The sequence below is a fragment of the Rhopilema esculentum genome, chromosome 2 (assembly GCF_057945365.1).
Source record: "Rhopilema esculentum isolate cy_ngs chromosome 2, ASM5794536v1, whole genome shotgun sequence".
Lineage (NCBI taxonomy): Eukaryota > Metazoa > Cnidaria > Scyphozoa > Rhizostomeae > Rhizostomatidae > Rhopilema > Rhopilema esculentum.
Window position 1 is genome coordinate 2,138,579 of NC_142816.1, and position 21,651 is coordinate 2,160,229.

The 21,651-nt window shown below is 36.3% G+C and overlaps 2 protein-coding genes and 1 long non-coding RNA gene across 8 annotated transcripts in view; 2 read left to right on the top strand and 1 right to left on the bottom strand.

Moving 5' to 3' along the window:
* Positions 1 to 2,128, bottom strand: part of LOC148960554 (uncharacterized) — a 25,037-nt gene extending 22,909 nt beyond the window's left edge. For all 5 annotated transcript variants that reach the window (XR_016143982.1, XR_016143984.1, XR_016143978.1 and 2 more), the window contains exon 1: positions 453 to 2,128. This is a non-coding gene — a long non-coding RNA (uncharacterized LOC148960554). The remainder of the gene's footprint in view (positions 1 to 452) is intronic.
* Positions 1 to 5,143, top strand: part of LOC135695581 (patatin-like phospholipase domain-containing protein 2) — an 11,190-nt gene extending 6,047 nt beyond the window's left edge. The window contains exons 7-8 of the mRNA XM_065214709.2: positions 2,980 to 3,023; positions 3,348 to 5,143. Coding sequence (XP_065070781.1) covers positions 2,980 to 3,023; positions 3,348 to 3,817 — 514 coding nt within the window. The 3' untranslated portion in view covers positions 3,818 to 5,143. The remainder of the gene's footprint in view (positions 1 to 2,979; positions 3,024 to 3,347) is intronic.
* A 1,508-nt stretch (positions 5,144 to 6,651) lies between these two features.
* LOC135695578 (dynein axonemal intermediate chain 7 homolog) lies at positions 6,652 to 21,619 on the top strand. 2 transcript variants are annotated; one of them, XM_089109833.1, is made up of 20 exons: positions 6,652 to 7,114; positions 9,101 to 9,209; positions 9,867 to 9,958; positions 10,451 to 10,555; positions 11,667 to 11,807; positions 12,342 to 12,416; positions 13,034 to 13,203; positions 13,556 to 13,766; positions 13,945 to 14,019; positions 14,475 to 14,574; positions 15,061 to 15,246; positions 16,286 to 16,466; positions 17,146 to 17,252; positions 17,679 to 17,734; positions 18,410 to 18,520; positions 19,087 to 19,176; positions 19,607 to 19,678; positions 20,166 to 20,321; positions 21,042 to 21,143; positions 21,332 to 21,619. In XM_089109833.1, exons 1-20 carry the CDS (start codon positions 7,109 to 7,111, stop codon positions 21,467 to 21,469), a joined length of 2,283 nt encoding a protein of 760 aa, XP_088965959.1. In that variant the 5' UTR covers positions 6,652 to 7,108; the 3' UTR covers positions 21,470 to 21,619. The 2 variants fall into 2 exon arrangements, with proteins under 2 accessions (XP_088965959.1, XP_065070779.2); XM_065214707.2 differs by having other exon boundaries at positions 6,659 to 7,114; positions 15,058 to 15,246.
* The last annotated feature ends 32 nt before the right edge of the window (positions 21,620 to 21,651 follow it).

Sequence of the window (21,651 nt, forward strand, 5' to 3'; positions counted from 1 at the left end):
CATTTGTTATGTTTGGTCATATGTTTTTATTGTTTAGATTCTCAAATCTGACAACAAGCGGGAGATAAGCAGACCTTGACTTAGCCTGTAATCCATTATATTCATACATGAAATGGCATCAGATGCCAGGGCAGTGCTAGGGGCATCTCAGATCTCAAATGAAAGATATTTAAAATGCATTTAAGTGATAGGAGTTGGTAGAGAAACAATGCACAGAGTTGCTGGTTGTGGGTTCGATTCCTGCCCTGGTCGTATTGCTCATCATAACTTTTTGAATGTAATTCCCAGAAATGAAAAAAGCATTGGAACCTGGGAACATAGTTCCCAGAAATTTTTCTGGATGAAAATATTAGCAGAAAGTTTCACAGAAATGTTTTGAAGTCTTAAAGTAAATGTAAAAATCTGGTGACATGAGTTAAGTAAAATCAGCATTTAATATTATTTCAACTTGCCTATGAGCAGCTAAATATGAGCAGCCAACGGACTGTAGTAGGGCATAGTCTCTTTCCATTGGAAAGAAATTCTTTGTGCACATTCACCATCTCACAGAAATCTCAACCACTCACCATCAACAATTTTTTTGGCAGCTGAGTTTTTGAGACAAACCATTGTCTAGACTGAAATTAATATAGGGACTGGAACCTACTTTCACAGAAATTACTTCTTGCACTATGGTGCAGGGCCGCGGAGAGGAATGACGGGCCCCCGGGTAAAGACGAATAACAAAAAGTCAGTGGCGTGCTGGCAGGGAGTGCAAGGGGTGCAAATCAATTGCCCCCCCCCCCCTGCTGATGAAATATCAGGGTCGCCGAAATGGATTGTTACGTTATAGGAGCGCCGAAGGCGCCCTAGCCAAAAAGCTGCAAACGAGGACAATTCACATAAAAGAACGCAACAATACTAAAAGCGGATACTGTATAACAATCCACGATAAATCGCTTCGAAGAGAACAAGAAATCACCTTGCAACATACCAATTCTTTTTTCTTACTAAATTGATGCACTGAAAAACGATTGTTAAACACCATCTCAAGATCTCACGCTAAATCTAAATGTTTTTTACGCACAAAGTAGATACCATGGGCGTACCGAGGTAAGGTGTGGGGATGTTTTTGAGGAACCCATCAAAATTGTTGGCTTGGCGGTAAAAGTTCAGATTAGGTGCTATTTCATAAGAATATTGAGAGGGTGCAAGGAGTTTTAATGAAAAGAAATGCAAGGAAGAACAAGCTGAGAAATTATGTCCCAATCTAAAGAAAATTGTGTTGCATAAGCTAAAATATTTAACAACGACACCAGAAAATCGATTTACACCACCATGTAGCTTTCAGCCTGTGGATATTTATTGAAGAGAAAGCTTGCATTATTGAAAAATTGCATTTTCCAGCAAACTGGAAGGATCAAAATTCAAAAGTTTTTCCTCTTCGGCGGCAACCATAGTTTCGCCTCGGACAGTGCAGTTATATCCTGGGCTTGTTCCGATATGTAGATCTAAAGGGCTGGAAAGTTTGATGATAATATGTAAATAAATGCGGTGAATCGGCACAATGTATTGCAGAGGATAGTTTTCAATCCGGCAAGTTCGTAGTAAACCCAGACAGGCCTGCCTCGCAACGGCCTTGGGCCATATTTTCAAAAAAACTAGTAGGTATTGTCCAGGATTTTCCATGAGTCTATAGCGATGTTGTTAATGTTTGGATGCAGTTTCCGACCATCCCTATAACGTATTCTTTGCATTTTTTTGCCGCCAACGATGGCGACCGCCTTCAACTCCTGAATGATCTTACCGCCCCCTCCCTACCCCCATCCTCCCTCAATAGTGAAGTTCCTGATAATCATTGTTGTGCAGTTTGATGATACAGCCGCTACAACGATACTCAAAATACTGTTGATTTTACAAGGTTTTACAAAAAATAAAATACTCTATTTGAAATTTTTCCATCACGCCCTGTCAGTAATTGACTACCCACTCTCTCATCATTTGAAGGTCTTACAGTACGCCATGTATAGATAGATATAGATCAGCGTGCTTCCGAACATTTGTACTTTTCTGCACATTTTCAATACTTTGAAAAGGAAAATTGGAAGATATGTGGGCGCCATTTTGACCCTTTGCCCCCCCCCCCTGCGATCTCATCCCCGGCACGCCACTGCAAATAGTAAAGCATGCCTTAGGCAGATGCTTCTAGGGGGTATGGGAATGCTCCCCATGAATTTTTGAAATGATGGTTGCTGAATTGCTCCGGTGGCTATTTTGGTTGCTAAAATTGCTATGGTGGCTGAATTGTTCTGGTGGCAGTGGCGTAGATAGAGGAGGGTCAGATTTAGGTTCCCAGGTGTATTTAGTTTCCCAGAAAGAAAAAATTGTTTACACCTCTGGTAATTCCAATGCATACGGCAACATAGTCTCTACTCTATGTATACATCTGAGAGCGTCACAAGAAGCAACAAAACATGAAGTATATCCTTTTTACAGTAGCACGTTTATTTCCATGAAATATGCGGCGATAGCTAGCCTATGTGGCTTATTGCTAGTCCCGATTCTTCCTTGAATAGCACTGCCCATCAAAGCCATAGTTACGTCAGACTTCTCGCCATGATATATGTGGTCCTTCTCTTCGAAGAATCTTGCAATTATGCGATATATTTTATTTGCCTATAACCGCCCTATTTTCCCTTCCTTGGGGAATTTCTGCCTAGTATATCCAACATTATTACTGCTTACTGTTGTTGATTCGTTCAGCAAATGGAAATTGCTAAAGTTGACGTCAGCACATGCCGTTAGCACATAAACACGCCGCCGTCCATAGGGCTTTTTTTCTTCCAATTCTTCCCGTTTAGCAGAATAGTTTGCCAAATGCCGTCTTTGGTTAGTAGATGACACCTTCAAAACCTACTTCAATTCGCTTTAAACACGCAGTATGACCTAAATCAAAATATTGATGACAAAGAGATTTATGTTTGTATAATTTGTTGCCAGGCATCCAAGTTTGAAGGATAAACGCCTCATTCACATGGAAGAAGGTATGTTGAAAGAATTTTTAAAGTTGACTCCAAAATCAGACTATATCCAGATAGCCTAAGAGGTTTATCATTTTTGGGCTACAAGTAAAGCAAAGAAATATTGCGGATTGACTTTCTGTTACCTTACATTGCAAAACTTTGGTGTGTTGAAGAGGAAGCTTCTTAGTTTCAACTAAGTTTCAAGCGTAATTCCATCGTCAGGCAACGGTTCCATTCTGCATACTTGCCTTTGGTGCAAAAGTTCAGGTTTTGTTACCGTTGATACTTTTATATATAGATGACATGGTGACAGATCCCTATTTATATTTACATCTTCTATTCTAGCCACTGCCAGACTCAAAGCTGTTCAGGCCCACATGCGTGTTGTTCCAATCACACAGACACAAAGCAGGAAACGCCTCTCAGTCAGCCAGTCCATGTCTAACCTTCCTCGCCGAAAATCATCAGTACCATTACAGCCAAATACCCCAACGAAATCACTGCCAATGCCTCGTAAATTTTCCGACTCACCACCAAGCCCTTCTCGGTCAGTAACACCTCCAAATATGGGATATCTCGGGTTAACGCCACAGGCAGATCTTTACAATAGTACACCAATCTCGAAAAAGTCGCTTGAGCTTCTAATGGAAGCAGGAGAGTTCAACAAGCCGGAGAAAATCTTCAAGGTTGGTAGCTGCAAAAATTTTGTCACTGTGGAGGAGACAAGATATAAAATGGTTGATTCATTGGACGAATTTGTCAATGATTTTGTGTTTCTTGACGACTGCGTGGACAGTGACTGCGATTTTCACTGAAACTGGCAGACCTTTGTCATCATCATAATCATTACTAATGTTAATCCTAGCCTCATCTCGAGTATGTTATTAAAAAAGACGTTCCATATCTTTATGATTGATGCCAGGCCTTTAAAAATGAAAACGCTTATATTTTTACGTATTCTTTCAATGTAATCTTTTTGTAAATATCATGCAGAAATTATGTGAATCATGGCTTTCGACAAAATATCAAAATATCGTTTTGCAACATTCCATTTTTGAATTCGTCTGTTTTTATTATAGTCTATCGATCAAATGTTTATATTTTATTACTGACACGATAACAGAAACTGAATTTGCAATTGGAAGCCAATTCATTGAATTTGGAATTCGTTGCTAAATTTATCATTATGTTTTGTTGAAAATGTATTAGTTTGATTGTGTTTGTATTTGTGTTTGTAATTGTGATTTTGTTTGTAAATATCATTTATTATCAGTCAGAAAAACTTAATTCCCCTTCTTTTAATTCTAAGCTTAATGTATAATCTAGTAACATGTGTTCACTCTAAAACCCCTGTAGGAAGGCAAAATTTAATAACGGTTTTTATTGCAAATCTTGTATAGTGAGGGTTCTATACCTCTTGTATTGTTTTTCGTAGGCAGTACGTATCAGCCTAAGTAATCGTGTTGCCTACTTGAATTTGTAAATAATGACTTTGTATCCATAAGATAAAAGCCGGAATCCTGTTTTTTCCCGAGAATAGATTATATATACCATAATTTGTACATAGAGCTTAAATTTTAAATGTTCCCATCCCATTTGTTACATTGCAAGTCTCAATGCTAGGGCACAAGATCAAAATATTAAAGAATATGGCAAACCAGCCGTGTTATCTATGATAGCAAACAGAATAAACCCGCTCTTTGGCCACCTATATCACCAACGAAAACAGGGTCTCCGACGAAGGGGAACCGGGAGGGCCTTGCCCCCCCACTTTTTTGCAAAACAATAGAGTTTTCTTCAAAATATTTTGTTTCTAGGTGTTAAATTTTCCTTTGCCCCCCCCCCCACTTTTCAACCTTTGTCGGAGCCCATGGTAAACTTTGCTGTAGCCTGTACTTTGTTTGTCAATCGCGTTGAATTGTCAATCATTTTATTGTTAAATGCACAAACATTCATGGTATAACCGTGTTGTAAAATTATGATCGTACCGAGAACTAAATAGACGAATCAAACTCGTCTCGCTGAAATGCTTCGAGCTTTGTATATTAATCCTAGAATTATACACTCTATGTATCTTAAATGTTATTTCTGTCATTGTTGTTAAGATGCTGGACATTGACAATGTAACAGAATATGGACAAGTCTTTTTTAACGGCTGTTTCTTATCTTACCATTATTCCGTCAGTGTGTAGCCATTGCATTTCCTACGGGATGCGGTTTTATATTTAACGAGGCTCGCAATGCTTTTCGACATGGGTAACGAGGCTCGACTATATAGAATGGACAGTCTGTCAATGGGAAGGAAAGTGGGGTGACGGGACCCTTTTGTGCAAAATTATTCTATAATTGCGTTCTCAGAGGCCTCGATCGCAACCTCGCACCCATAGGTTTCACTGTCCAGTTTGCCTATACTCAGCACGATTTCGGCTTCCTTTGATCAGTTCAGCTCAGTTTTTTATTTTAAAGTCTATTGTATACATACATTTGTTGCAAGTTCACATTAATCGACGTTAAAACGTATAAACAATTTAGAAGAAGTTTAATGATTTTAATATTACAGAGCAATAACAGAGTAGAGAAATAAGCTAGTATGTACACTTACGTGACAAAAGTATTAGGACGATGAATAACAAAATGACTTCTCAAAAACAAGCAATTGATGAACAAATGTTCCTGTTTTTGTGGGATTCTAGAAATGGCGTCAGTAAAGCTACAAATCCTATTGAATTCAATTTATTTCCACCTTTAACAAAAGGTCAAGGAGAAATGGAAAACAGCAATGTTTTAGTTTCAATGCCGAAAACACAAAAACGACCAGAAAAGCAATAAAAATGACCAGAAAAGCAATAAAAAACGACCTGAAAAGCAATAAAAGCGACATGAGAAGCAATAAAAAATTGGGTCTAGCGTTTCAATTGCAAGCCATTTGAAACTGCAAGAAAGTTTGGTAGCAAAAAGTCTATAAAGCATGTTATTTACATGAACAATAAGTTAACAATGCCTACTAAAATTAAAAGAATGGTAGGCCAAGAAAGGCCGACTATTGGTTAGGCCTAACTGCATCTGCAAGCTGGCTTTGTGTGCGAAGTCAATCAATGCTGAATATTTTGTCCAATTATTTGTTGAAAGCCCCCAGGCAAGTACAGAAACAACTAATGATTCTCAAGCAATACATTAAAACTAGTTATGTTGCAATTGTGACATAAATTTCCAAAAACAATAACATCATGGTCTTTCAATAACCCTGTCCAAAAGTAAGCTCTTTCAAAATTCTATTGAGATTTCCTCCTGTATCCGAAGATATTTCGTTGAAAAATTATTTCAGTGAGTTCCTAGATTCTTGGAGGTCATCCGACAGGATATAGAAAAAAGCAAATGCTATTTGTCTAAAAAGTTTACTTTTGTTTATTTTTACAATTGGGTAAAATTGCATTCGAAAATCTCAATCAGCAATCTCGCTATCTTCCACTGATTTTCTATGTTGTTCTTTGAGCAAAGGATTAACTAAATTTGCTTCGAGGCGATCGTCCTAATACTTTTGTCACGTAAGTGTACATCTGCTTGACTTTCCAGCTCTCTCAAGTTTTTGCATAGACTCAAGGCCTGTAGCGAAATTTGGAGACAACATGGGTAAAAAAAGGCTGCGGGCAATGCTCAACCTATGAGCTTTAAGGGGGACTGTGAGGCTCTTGTTATTTGTTAACATTGCAGAAAGGAACATTGAAACTTCACTCCTTCTGGGCCTTGAATTGTGGAAATATTCTCAATCTTACATGCCAACTCAAGAAGTAATTTTTAATCTTAGAAGATTAAATAGAGCCTGGAGATCACCTGGAAGTAAAGCTATTTGAGATTCTATGAAGTTAAAATTAAAATTTAGTGTCTTGAAAGAAGCTCGTCTGATCAAACCTTGTCACAGAATTTAACGCCCAAATGCGGAATCGAGGCCACCTGGAAGTGAGATCAAAAACATTGTTGTGGCAACGAAATGGCCGTTCACTTCAACTTTGGAAATCTTAGTTATATTTTGAAGTGAATAGAAGATACTGCTTTAACCAATCCTCAGAAGAAGAAATCATATTCAAGGGATATTGCTTTTATTCAAAATGCCGGTAAGGAGTGAAATACTTGTTGATATCTAACGCGGCAATTTTGATAAATCCCCACGTTCATTCTTCATATTGATGGCCCATATCATATTGTGCTCAGCTGCTGCAAGTCCACTTCTGATTGTTTTAAATTTTCATTGTATAATTTTTTAGCTGAAGGGCTTAGCCACAAAATGAATATTTTCTCTGAGCCTATCAAAAAGTTTTGTTTTATGAATGTTACCGGCCTAGCGCCTGAATTACATCGAGGTTAAATATTTTCCAAAATGACCCATATTGATTATAAATTCACAGCAAATTTAATAGTTGTGTCACTAGCCTAAGCACAGACTTTTTAAGTCTTCTGGTTTGTCTTTCTGGGAATCTCCTGGTTTTTAATCTGATTTTTCCGTTTGGAAAGTGTGGCAGCCAAAATGTCCTAAAAATGTCAAAAGGCTTTTGAAGTTGCTAAAATAGGTGTATCTTCAAGAGAATTGACGTAGAAAAAATAAAACAGTATCATTGTCACTTAGAAATATTGCAGTAGATTAAATTTGGAAAACAGTTTGGTGTGTCTGTCCACCTACTATAACTCTGACAATGGACATTTGAAGTGCACACCTCATAGTCACATACACACCTTAGGAATTTTGTTAAAAATCTGAAAAAACATCTCCTTGTCTTTTCCATTGGGGTTCTCTTCTGTTTCCAATGCACAAATTTATTTGACTTCCCAGGTAATATAAATTGTTTCACTTCCCTTTCCGAGTTATGTTGACATTGGGACGGGAGATGGACCTTTTGTCTTCAACTCATGTTAATTTCCACCTTTGCAAAGATAAAGTTAGTCCTTACCCTTATTATAATAATTTCGGTTGTATTAAAGTATTGGTGTAACTTCATGAAGGATCTGTTTTTAAATCTTTTTTGCTTTTAACCACCTTTCCTATAAGAGTAAATGAAATACATCTTAAAATTCAAAATAGGTTAAATTGGTTAAGATATATCAAGAGAAAGAATTAAGTTAAGAGTTAAGTAGAACAAAGACAAAATTAAAGTGATTAAATTGGGAAAGAGCCTGTGCTCACATCACCATATGTCAGGCAATTTTTAGCTCATTATACTGATTTTGCACATTTAGTCGTATTTTATGCTGCCCGTTCAAGTTATGTGGTTGAAAATTCTAGAAATAGATTTTCGCGATACAATCTTTTATTTTTTCTAATGATTACTGCATAATGCTCTGAGTTCAGTACATGATGCATGTTTTAAATTCTACTGCATAGATACTTAATATGAAAGAAGAAAATTTACGTAAAGCATAAAGGAATTTTAAAACTAAGTAAATTTATTGAATTGCAACAATGATATCAAGTAACGTAATAAAACAAGTGACAGAAAACTATACGTTCAAGACAGTTTTGCAAGTAGGAACTCTCTCATCATCTAGGGCTAGTCATGGAGAGAGATCCGTCTGTTTGCAAAGCAAGCAAATACTTTAACAAACCTTTTTAAACTTTTGATAAGTTCAATGATTGGTTGAACAAATCAGTGAGGTAATTCTTAACCTGAGAGTATATGGTAATTCAGTTTATGCAATTTCTTCAAGGAAGAAAGATTGGACTTTTCAGCAAAAGTCAATGGTGTACTTTTTATATCTATTGGGATGCTATTCCAGCACTTGGCCACATAGTAGTGCAAGGATTTTGGACCATAATAAAATACATTTCAAGTGTTGCAAAAATATAATCATGCTAGCTTGGCATAAACCGATGAACAGAATCAAATAAAGCAAAGAAAGTATGATAAATAAGATCAATTTACAAGCATGACTGTAGAGCATTTGCAATAATAGAGCCACAAGGCACAAGGCATGATCACAAGTCAGAGGGTTGATGAATAGTTTGTCCTCAAGTAATTTGAGTATGAGTCAAAAAATCTTTGGAAAAAAGTTAAGTTTTTATAAAAAATGTAGCTGTTTTGAAGATAGTTGACTGTTTTTATTTCAAGGGTGCAAAAACTGGATCAAAGGGAAAGAAGAAAAAGTCTGGGAAGCTTTCAAAAGCTGAGAAAGAAAGACTCAAAAGAGAAGAGGCAGAGAGGAAAGCACAAGAGGAGGGTAATGCATTAACACGTTCCTGTTTTCTTACTATTAGCTTGATTGTTACGGACACTACATGGGTGGTCAATAAAGGAGATCTTTGGAGAGAGATGTCCCTAAAAGTTGTGAACAAGATCTCATTTATTTTTGCTAAATGCAGTCTTAGGGACTGTGAAGCCTTGAGTCAAACATAATCAGGCCCTTGTTTTATCTTTTGTCTCGTGTGTTGGGCTCTTTCCAGCTACATTAAGTGCATGCCTGTGTTCATAGCCCCCTGGGCACCTCTAAAACCTCAAATGATTTTTGAAAAAGTGGTAAATTTTGCTTTGCAATTAAATTGTGATTTGATAGATAATTTAATGCAGCGCGAAAGAAAGGCATTTTGACAAATTTTATAATTTTGCTTCCTCTATATTTTTTGCCCTTTTGGAGAATTACATTTTTGACAGCTTTTCAATGGATTATGTTGAGCAATTTCACCAGAAAATAAGTACATCAATTTATAATCATAGTTTGAATAAAACTGTAATGAATTTTGGGTCTTCCAACTTTTTATACCCCTGGCCTCACCAAAAGGAATTTCTCTGCACCTGATTATAAACCTTTCGAGCATCTAAAAATAAGTACTGCTATCCATTCAAAACCCTTTGTTCAATATAACTCGGTTTTTTTCAGAGGAAGCAAGACTGCGAGCTGAACAGGAAGCAAAGGACAGAGAAGAGAGAGAAAAACAGGAGCAAGAAGAGAGACGAAAACTTGAAGAGCAGGTCATTTTGAATTTAAAAGCTAGATTTTGTAGCGTGTACAATCAATGGTGGATGCCCAAAATATTGGTGAATCCCATCCCCAATATTTTGGAAGACAATGGTCAATTTAAACAACGGACAAATGTGACATCATCTTATCCAAACGATAGGCGTCCGCTCTACTGTACAATTGAAACTTTCAGCTGTCCTTCCATAACCCTGGCAATACCTTATGTAAGCTTAAATTAAAGAGATACTGGCCAGGGACTACCTCTTGTTTAGAAACAAGAGGTATATAGATAAGCAATAGATACGATGCAATTTTGCTGCTTTTTCAATGAAAACTTCTGTCAAGCTGTGCAACAATGATATAAAAGTTTATATAAAATTGTCCATATTTGGGCGAATCAAGGGGATTAAAGTTGCAAGTTTGTGTATGAAGTGTTAATTGAGCTAAAATAACACTGCATTTTTTAAGTTTCTATGTCATTTATAATTATTTTTGCCTCCTAGGAAAGAGAAAGACACCAGGCAGAAATTGATCAGCTTCGTGAAAGAATAGAGCAAAACAAGGAGAATCTGCTGCATTTTCAAAAGGAAAGGCGAGAGCAGGAAAAGGTTTGAAACTTTTCAAAGCCACATTAATCGTTTGGCATAGATGTTTGAAGGGAATGGGGCAATGTCATTTCCCGGGGAGGGCGTACAACCAAAATAGCCTAACCGGGGGGTCCAGTCAGAGTCCAAGAGGGCCAAAGCTAAAGTGCTAAAAATTACCCTCCAAGCGGTCGTGTTTTTATCGAAACTGGGCCATTAGGTAGCCATTTGATCCTTAAACCGACCGGACTCTACCAGGCCTTAATTACTGGCTATTTTCTGCAAAAGTTGTGGCACGAGGATGTAACACATGGAGACTAGGCCTTTACTTCAACTTTACTGTAAAACAATATTCCAGAAAGCTTTTATTTAATGGAACTAGATATACACACAGTAGAAGGTATACAACAAGCCAATTATATCGTACAGTACAGTATTGTATAAACAATCATTGGGGTACAACAAATATACAATGAGCGCTACATTTTTTTAACATTCTTCAGTAACTTCGTTTGGTTTGAGATTTTCTTGAAAACTTGCGGGAATTCGGAATGATGATAAAGAAATCCTTACACTTTGATAAAAATGAACTGAATGGAAGATTTTAACTCTGCTTTTCTGAAATTCACAAGCGTCTAGTCGGCAAATGTAGTGACTGAGCGCACACTACCAGGTAACCCGTTCCTGATAATTTTTTTCTCAGGGCTATGTTTCATTTTATTTGCTTGTTTTTTATCTTGTTCCTAGGCTATTTCAGCAAAGAAGCTAGCATAAAATTTCTCTTCATTTATTAACTCTCTGTTCGGCAGACAGGTACTGTTCATTCTTGGTAAAAGAGAAATTTCAGCATTTGAAATTGGCGCTTACAAAATCTTCAAGGAGCCAGCACCAGAGCCGTAGGTATTTGTGGACTGGGTGCAAGGGCGTTGTAAGTACCTCCTTCGAAAAGAAATTCATGTTAGGAAAGCAAGAGATTTTGCAATCTATGGGTGCTTGTCTGCAAGTTTTCAAATTTGTCTGCAAATGAAGGATGGCTCACAGTTTTTGTCGGTTAATGTGACCTGGACATTTACTCCTGACGTACCAAATTATTTCCTAAGCCTTGTGTAAGACGCTGTTTCTTTTTCTGCTATAGTGGGATAGGTACATGCTATGTGACGGAAGGCCCGATCCTACGTCAAGCAAAGAACTGAACACGTACCTGAATTTGTGGAAAGATGAAAGCGAATACAAAGATTTTGCCGATGTTTTGAAAGAATGTGAACTCACTTTAGAGGTTTGTAACAATTTGTCTTTTGAAAGTCCGTTTTGATTACACCTCGTCTAATTTTATCCGTTTTTTTATATTTACTTTTGACATAATTTCCAAGCAAAGAACTGAACTTTTAATAAGTTCTCAAAGCAAACATTTGATTTTAGCAACAAAACTGTTTTCTTTGATGAACTGTCAAGCATGCAAACTCAACTTAATTTTCTCCAAGCAAAAAGCTAAACTTCAGATAAAGTATTTGGTTTTAGATATAAAATCGCTTCCTTAGTAGGACTAACAAATCTTGAAGTATGTAACTATTTTTTTTCTGAAATAAATTAAGATAGTTTAAATACCCTCTCCCATAGGTAGGATGATGCCAGAATTTAATGATGGGAAACTTTAAGATTTTAAGGCCTGTTAATGCAAACCCATAAAGCAACATGATGAGATCCCTCAGTATAAAAGCTTACTAAACATGTTTCGCGTTTAGGCTAAAGTGAATATCCAAAGGCTGTTTCACCCTAATTAATCATTTATGTTGCCTTTGATACATTGTAGCTCATAGCAGAATTGCAGAGGGCATTGGAAGAAGATGAAGATTTATCAGAAAACGAGACACAAACATACACAGAGGTAGATTACTTATGTATTTAAGGCATTTAGATTGAAAAAAGTTAGCTGAAACAGGGGGACCTTTATTTTGTTTTTGAATTCTATCACAAAACACACGAGTAACTATTCTATCAGCTCAGAATGTTTAATTTCTATTTCAACCACCATTGGAAGTAGTTAGATGTGTTTCGATCGCGATTAGTATGCATTGTACATAAATGTAAAGTGCTTTGTCTCATAATATGATTTACGAACCATTTTGATGTGGTTCAATTCAGATAATTCCCATTGGTATTGTTTGCATCTCTTGTAAATGATTTTGATAGTATAAAGGTACCTTTTTGCAGAAAGTAATGTTTTTGCACTTAAAATTTTCAATTTTGTGCATTTCAACAAGTGATGTCTGTGGAATATCAGGACGCTAACACAGATAATAAAAGTTTATCCCTTACTTTTTCCTCGTTTCGGGCAATTGAAGCATCCAACTGAAGATTATTCCAGCTAGCTAACAACCTACAACTAAATAGTTAGTGATATTGCCAGTAAACTTTTAGAAATACTGCTAGAGGTGATATGCCTTCCCATATATCTTTGAATGATACGTCCCTGAGTGTCCCTTAACTTGCTGATTATTTCAGTCTATCAGAGAAATGTATTCTTTGCTGGAAGCAAAACTCGATGAAGGGACAATGTGGCTGTTAAAGAACCCAGGCGATAACATCAATCCTGAGACAGAAAATTTGCAGTGTATTGTCCAAAGTAAGAACTTCAAAATCTGCACTTGGGGAAACACAGCCAAAAACCCGAGGTATATCGAGCAGTTTTATCTTCGTTTCTTCTTATCAGGGGCGGATTTAAGCAACAATGATTGAAGGGGGGTGTTAGACACTAATTTTGTGCCACACCCTTCAGGTCACTGGAAAATGATGGAAACGCCCATTTTTGAAGGGTTGGAGGGTTGAGTTAATTTGTAATGTCTTCCATTCAATATTTAGGAGTCTTCGACTTAATGCTTGGGATATTATGCTCTTAATGACATAATCATGTCAAAGCAGTACACGTGATTGTCTGAAGTGTCATGTTCTGATTGATAATTCGTTGCCCTCGTAATAGTTAGTAAGTTAGAGCCATAATCTGCAATTTTACCCATTTGTTCACAGGGTGAAGAGTGTGGACTTTCCAAGCGAGGGTTTCATGATCGAGATTCCACGGTCCCTAGTTCTTGCTGACGTGGCTACACGCCTTCTGTACAGGAATTACGACACAATGTCACCCAGATGTTCTACGTACTTGCCAAAAAGTAAGAAGGCATCCGAGGCTGTGTCTTTGCCTCCAACCGAGACAGTCACAGAAGAGGATAAGAGCGAGAAGGTGAAAATTAGCATATTTCTTGTTTTCAATGTGATGTTCTCCATGTGTAATCAGTGCACGTAACTTGCATAAATGAGACCTATTGCAATTATATCTGTCTTTTAGAGCTCCTTTCACTCAATATTGTGACGTTCATGTCCTAATAAAATGATACATATCTTTATTCTTCACATCTTAGGTAACTGAACCGGAGCCATCGGTGCCGAAAACTCCGGATACTGTTCTTCACAATCCGGAACCGGTCAGAGAAAAGGTAAGCATCATCTGCAACCCCGGTGATTTTCTTTGTCTTTGCTCAAATTGATACGTATGTCGGATTTCGCTGTTTATAAAGCATTATGCTAGCCAGCACTTAAAATGTTTGCCTTGGATCTTTAGTCGTGGTACTTCACTGCCTGGAAATATTAAGCTGTGTCCTTTTTCTTTAAATTCAAACTCCTTCTCGCTATTCAGTCCAAGGCTATGTAACCAAATTGAGCTTTGATATTTTTACAGTAATAATTAAGCCATGTCTAAGCTTGGTCACGATAAATTTAGGTTAAAGTGATATTTGTGCTTAGCCGTATGTAGGGAAATCATTTTTTTTAAGGTAACTGCATCCAGATGCTCTTTAGCTAGTTTCTTTTCTTGTTGTTTTAGCCCCCTTAGAATTAGAAATAGATACCTATTTGGTGCTGGGTGTACAAAAGTAATTATGTCATATTTTAGTCGAGCAGTCGAAAAAGCCGCAAAAGCGCAAGTAGGTCAAGTCTTGCGAGTGCAAAGGAAAAACAACAAGAGATCAAGGAAGAGGAACCGAAAAAAGAAGGTGAGTGTGACATTATTGCCTAAACTGAAATGTCGTTGCAGGTCAAAGACAAAGCAAGCAGTAAATAACTGTGCGTAGAAGCTTTGTGTTTTTGCACACAGTGTGCTTAATTATTGGGACGTGTTTAAGTACTAATCATGGAAACGATATCTTGTTGTTGTTCTGCTCAAGATGACTCTATCACTACTCCCAGATTACTCAATCAGATGAGGTTATTCTATTGGACCAATCAGAGTTGATGTTATCTTGTGTGTTTTAAATTATTTTATGATAATATTTCGATTTGTCTGATAATCTTGTTTACAAAACCGAAGCTAAGTGTGATATTTTTCTAAATCGCTGTAATAGCCTTCGTTCAGTTTACTTTTGATAAGGAAGAAGACGTGCCATTTCTACATGGTTTCATTAAAAAGTCCGGCACTGGATTTTTTTACCAGTGTATATCACAAAATCTACTTGGTATTTTATGTTCTCCTTCCTCAGAAGTTGCAGAAATGGAGGATAAACCTACCGAATCTGAAATTAAGACTTTTGAAGAGGATGATGAAGATCTGCTAGACGAAGATGTCGTTGATTTGCGATCGTTTTCACCAATGGGCCCTGTTGCGTTTATTGAGCTGCTAGAATTGCCACCGCAGAAGCAAAAAGTTGATCACTGGTACATGCAACAAAGTAAGTTCGATTAGCTTGTGTAGAGGAAACGCCAACGCTTAATTTTGACTTTCCAATATCTTTCTTTCCAATGTATTTCTTCATATCAATAAACAATTACAAAATTGGTATTTGGCTGTGGCTGTATTGAATGAAAATTAAGCACTTATCCAACTATTATAAGAAAAACTTCAGTTTATTGCCTCCCTGATATCAGCTCAAATATATGCTAACAACAGATACACACTTAAGTGGAGACGAAATAGTATTTACTAGGGTATAACTTCAACCTTTGCATGAGTCACGTCCGGCCTAATTTGAAGAAATTTGTTTGGTCCTTGCTATTTCCAACTATGTACAGGTCTAGCAGATCTGTAACTGCAGTCATAAAAACAGCACCTTAGATGAAAACATCACATACCCCGGTTTCTTACATTTTTTCACAAACAATGGCAAAGATAAAAATTTGCTTTATTTTTCATTGCAAATGTTTAATGTGATCCTATCTGTGATTCGAAAGCAAATCTAGGCTGATAGCATTTTCACTCTTATTGTTAACTTTTATTCTTCTTTGCCCAATAAGCCGTAAAACCTACAACTATCAAACATACAAGGGGAATCTTTATCACCGTTTTTTAAAGGGGACACCAGACACACTTTGTTATTTAGGGGACACCAGACACTCTTCTAGTGCTCACCCCTTCCAAGTCTCTTTGCAAAACGTACCAACTCTATCCCACTACTCTTCCTCCCTCCCTAGATCTTGTAAACTTTGGACTGCTCTACCCTCTTCCTGCTTTCCAGACTCTTACACCTGTCTTGATATTGTCTTGATATTTGATATTTCCTCTTTCTTCTTCTGATCCCTCCTCTCTTTCCCAAATTAGTGCTTAGCTTTAGGCTCTTGAACATTATAGATCTTTAGCATTACTATCTGAAAAGAAATTCATCCTTTTTCTCGCAATTGTTCATTTTCTCGCAACTTTCATTTTTACGCAGTGTTTCTCGCAACTATTCTCCCTTTATTAACTATTTGTATTGTTACTTTCCTTTCTTGCAGTTGTTTCATCTGATCTTAAAAGGCTAAACTATGCAGTGCATGGTGCTTCCCAAGGAAAATCATTGAACGAGTCGCAATATATTGACCAAGAAAGCCGCCATATTGGCTCAGCTAAAAGCAGTTCTTCCATTCCAAGCACGCCGAACGTTAGCAACCTGAAACCCATCGCAATAACTCTTAAGTATGGAAGATTATTGATTGCTCGATTCAGAAACTGATTCCAATCTTTTCACTTTCTATTTTTCCACATAAAAACAATCAAAATGCTTATTAGCAATTGAAAATTATTCATTTGACAAGAGCACGTTTTTTTGACCGCGGTCCTCTGGATTTGACAATGCACTCCTGAGCTCCTAAACTGCTTCATAGGCTAAGATTGAAAAGTCTGAAGATCTTTATGGTAGAGAATGTGGGGCATAGTACGGTATATATAGGGCAGTTTATATTCCTTGTTTTTGCGCGGAGATGTTCATTATATAGGTTTGAGGCACCGGTTCAATGAAAGTCCTATTGGAACAGGAGGAAAGGGCTTAGGGGCTATTACCTCCACAAAAAATATAGCAGGGTGTGGCTGGAAGCTGATATGATCACGCCGAAGAAGTTTTTCCCGGTGCACTACAATGTATGGAAAATGGTAAAAGAGGGCTAATTCCAACAACTATCAGTTTAGTAATAAATAAAACTGGATTAGCGGATAGTGAAAATATTTTTATAGCTGTTAGGGGTGATCCGTATTCTTAGCTTTCGTCTCTTATATCAGTTCAAGTAAAAAGGCTATTGATTTAGCTTTTTGAAACCTTACAACGTCTTTCCAAAACCCTGTTTTTCTGTTTGTAATTATTTTCTGGCTTTAATCTTAGATTGCCAAGTGACGTCATGTTTTTTGAGCAACCACAACTTGCGCGATGGGACGAGGTTTCTTGTCACTGGAAGCTTGATGGTTTCAATGATACGATGTACGACGAAGGTAAATAACTTGAAACCTAATCCATAGGACCTGGGGTGATGGGATATGATGTCAGTCAATTTACTGCATGCTGGTTTCATGAAATTTATTGTCATTTATTGTCATATGTTTTTAGATACGACAGCAGCACCAAAGTTTTATCTATAATTGTTTTGCTTTTTATTAAAATCTTAATCATACACCTAAATTGTACAACTCTATTTTTCTATGAAACCCGGTTAAATGAAAGAAAGCAAATGAAAATTTGAAAATATCATTATCAGATTAAGGAGAAACAGAAAGTCAATTCTGTTCTGTTCTGTAATTTGAAATTCAACCTATAGTACAAAAATCTGGAAATATATTTAGTAATCCAATTGTAGCTATATTGGGTTATCATATAGCTTTTATTCTTCTATGACTCATATTAACTCTATTCGTTTGCAGGGAACCGAACAATATCATTCAAAACGTGTCATTTTGGAGCCATTACGATAGTACAGGTAAAAACATGGACCAACCTTACAAAATTACTCAATGCATGTCACACCAAATAAGTTATTGCTATTGGCTGATTTTTCTTTGCTATTATTTCAGTTAGCTTTTTCATTTTTTGGCAAACGCCTATTAGTGCCAGCGCAAAGCCAGCTGTTAGTTTGGTAAATATCCGAGCCTTGTTGATAATCCCAGTGCCATGTGCTTGGGGTATAAAGTATTTTTCAAAGATTGCTTTTTATTTTCATCAAAAATCTGAAGAAAATGTTAGGGGTGTCATGTATTGTTAATTTTCTTCCTTATGATCGATAATTACCCTTAAGCATCTGGCTCAGATCTGTGTAGAACGTGATACGGCAGACATAAATGAGTTTGATAGTGTTTAATATATATCTAAAACATCTAGTTTTTCAAAACTTCCACTTTTAACCATGCATGGAACATGTTTTTATGATATGATATATTAATTAGATTATATAGCCAGGGACTTAATAACCGTTTTATTAATTTTTTTGCAATATCTTTACAAAGTAGCATTTCCAGGACTTAAAAAGGAAAGGCATCGCCCTAAAAATATTTTGGACAAACTCACTGATACCCTCTCTACCCAGCATAGTCCTGCAAGTTTATATTGTCTAGAAAACAAAAAATTGTTTGATTTTAATAATTCTATGTTTTTATAGGATTTGTACCTAAACATGCCGTTCCAGTCCTGGGAGCTGAGACCATTGTCATTGAATAACTGCACACTGACTGTTGTTGCTGCCAACGTAGATGCTGAGATTGAGATCAAGGTGAATTAATGTTTACACTTATATCATGTTAACTCGTAGTTTCAAATACAAAAATAATCTTTTGTCTCCCGGCCTGTATAATATATAGGCAAAATGGAACAATCAGTGATCCTCTTATTGTACAAAAAATAATTTAAATTAGAGAAGTTCTGTAAATCCTTGATTCAGCCTCTGGGGCTTTTTTAATTTAGGTATTTTAGGTATTTAACTTGGGGTATATTTTAAAGGGACTTTTACGAGGGGCGTTTTAAGAATCGTATCTAAGTCTTTTAATGTATTGCAGTTTTTCATAATTCTAAAGTTTATTTTATTTTTAGTTTTGCTCAATAACTTTCTAAAATATCAGACAAAAATAAGAAATCAAAGCTAAAAAAGATGTTGTAGTCCAAAAGTCTTTATATTTTCGTTGTCATCATTTCATTTCGCTCTCTTCGCCAGTGTTTGGTTCATTTTAGCTTTCTTCCTTATCCACTGAATTGATTGTTAAATTATGGAAAAAATTGTGTATAACGTTGCATCTCGATTAAAATATCACGAGGTCTGGTTAAAAGACAAAATTTGCTTAGGGAGCCCAATGTTGCTTGAGAAAGCCAGATGACAGTGAAGCTCTGAAGGGATGGCTAGGTGAATGGATGGCTCCCAAGCTGCTTATCAATGTAGGTTTGATTTTCTTTCTCATCTATCATTGAATTATTATTGATTTTTCTTGACGAATAGTTCCTTATCACATACCAACATCAGGCCTATTTATTATAAAAACAATTGAATCAGGTAATATGAGTTGAAGTAACGATTGTTGTGTAGAAAAAAGATAAAATTGGTGTACTAATCCTAGTTAAGTCTCTTTTTATCCCATAAATTACTCACTTTCCATCGTTTATGAGCTGGTCATGGCAAACATAAATTGACAAGGCCTCGTTGTGGCTATTGGTGGGCCTGTACCACATAATACCATACCATACCATACCATACCATATCATACCATAACATATCACACCATACCATACCATACCATACCATACTATATATTACAGAATTGATATATTTATTTTTTCCCTTCTATTTTATACATACTTTTTATTGTAGAAACTGAGGGCTTCGGGAATCAATATATTTCCAGCGCAAGATGGCGAGAAGTACGTCAGCATATGTAAAAAGGTAAGGTCTTAATATGAATTTATCTAAAAATCAATCACTTTGGTTGGTTCTTTGTGTGAGATTAATTAGATGGACAGCACGTGGCAAAAAGAAACTAAGTTTTGATTAAAGAAACAGACTTTGAGCTGAAACAGACTTTGAGCTGCATTTGTGATACATGTTCCTGTCATCACTAAAATTGCCGTTTTTTTGTTTTTACAGAGAGTGAACTCTTAGCGATTAGTCTAGCAGCTGAGAATCCTCAAGAAATATCCTGACATACAAATTTCATAATTAGTATTAGTTAGCTGACTGCTATAATGGTTTTCCATTAAAAAATGAAGTTAGTTACAATGTTCTTTATGTTTTTATTTAGTATTTTTATTGAGCTAATGTTGCCAATTTTAAAATTCATTTTGAACCGTATCGAATTTAACTGAAGTTTATTTTTGCTAAAGTTAATATTAATTTTGTTGCATCACTATAGAGAATTTTTGTGTTCTTTCAGGACCCAGAGTTTGTAGATAGTGTATACGAGCAACTTGCATTGTCATCGTCAGCCTATGCATACTGCTGGAGCAAATGGAATGGAGTAGAGGAATGCCCCGAGGATACCATTGTACTTGGTGCCGTCGAATGGTGCAAAGATGAGCAACCAACTGAGGTTTGTAATTCTAGAAAAGTTTAGCTTTACGCTCTTGATTTTGTGTGGATAGCAAGCAACTTTACACTGAAGGGGGCTCGGCAAGTTCCTAACCGACTGGTTTTTGTTCATTCTAACCATCTGAATCGATCATTTTCCTGGTAAGTGATTGGAAATGTTGTAGTAACCGGCTTAGTTTTATCACTACATTTTGACAAAATGATTTAATGATTACTTTGTCCATAGACATTGTTCAGAACATAGTAAAAATTCTCTATGATTCTTTCCTTTTGCAATAGGTTCGATGTCTGCTGTCTTTTGCCATAACCGTTTGTTTTTCAGCTGACAACTTACCCCCTTCTGTTGTCTATTTTTATTTACCGTGTCATAGTGTAGACTTTTTATTCCTGTTTTAAAAACACTTGCAATTTTGTTCGTTTAACCTTGTAAAATAGTTTTTCTTGTAAATGAGAATTTCAATAATTTTTAAACATTATTTCTTTCGTCTAGAAATTACTTTTTTTAAGAAACTGTCTTCCTCAGAATAACGTCATTTGTAGTTTTGATTCAAAACTAGGCACTGATTGAAGTATTTCAAGTTTCATATTCTGATTGATCAATTTTTTTATGTTTCCTATCCTGAGTAGAACGATAAAGAGTCTGGTAGGTCAAAGCCAATTATAATTTTTGATACCGAAGCGAAACACAGATAATCTTCACACTGTTCTTTCTTCATCTCAGGAGGATTATGTTCTATACATGGCCTCTACAAGAATTTGCTACAAACTGGCAATGGGAGAATTCGATGAAAACTTTTCAAAGGACATAGCAGAAAATACACAGGTTTGATTGATGCATTCTATGTTTCAACGTTTTAAATAACGTTTTAAATTTTAAGGCCTTTCCAACGTTTATCATGAATCAATTTCATCATTGAATCACTTTGTTCCGCCGATAATATTACATGTACAGCGATACGTATTATCTAAGCTAACTTCTCGAGAATATCGCCTACCATTTCTGAATTTCAGATGCACCCTGGCTTATTTCACATGGTGCAAGACAAGGGAAACGAAACAGCCAAACAGCGTGTTATGGACACATCTTTCCGCTATGCAGATTGCGTGTACCAGCTTTTGAAAGCGACTAATGTTCTTGTTTATTCTTAATCTAACAGTCCTTGTCGATCTATCCATCCTTCGGTGCTTTTTCTTTTTGAAATGTTATTAGGTTGTAAGATATTGTATATAATCATTCTAACTTTGATCTACTCTTGCTGAGCAATAAAACCATTCTCTATGGAAGATACTATGTTTCACCTTTGTAGTTGTATTGAAATAAAGATTTTCAG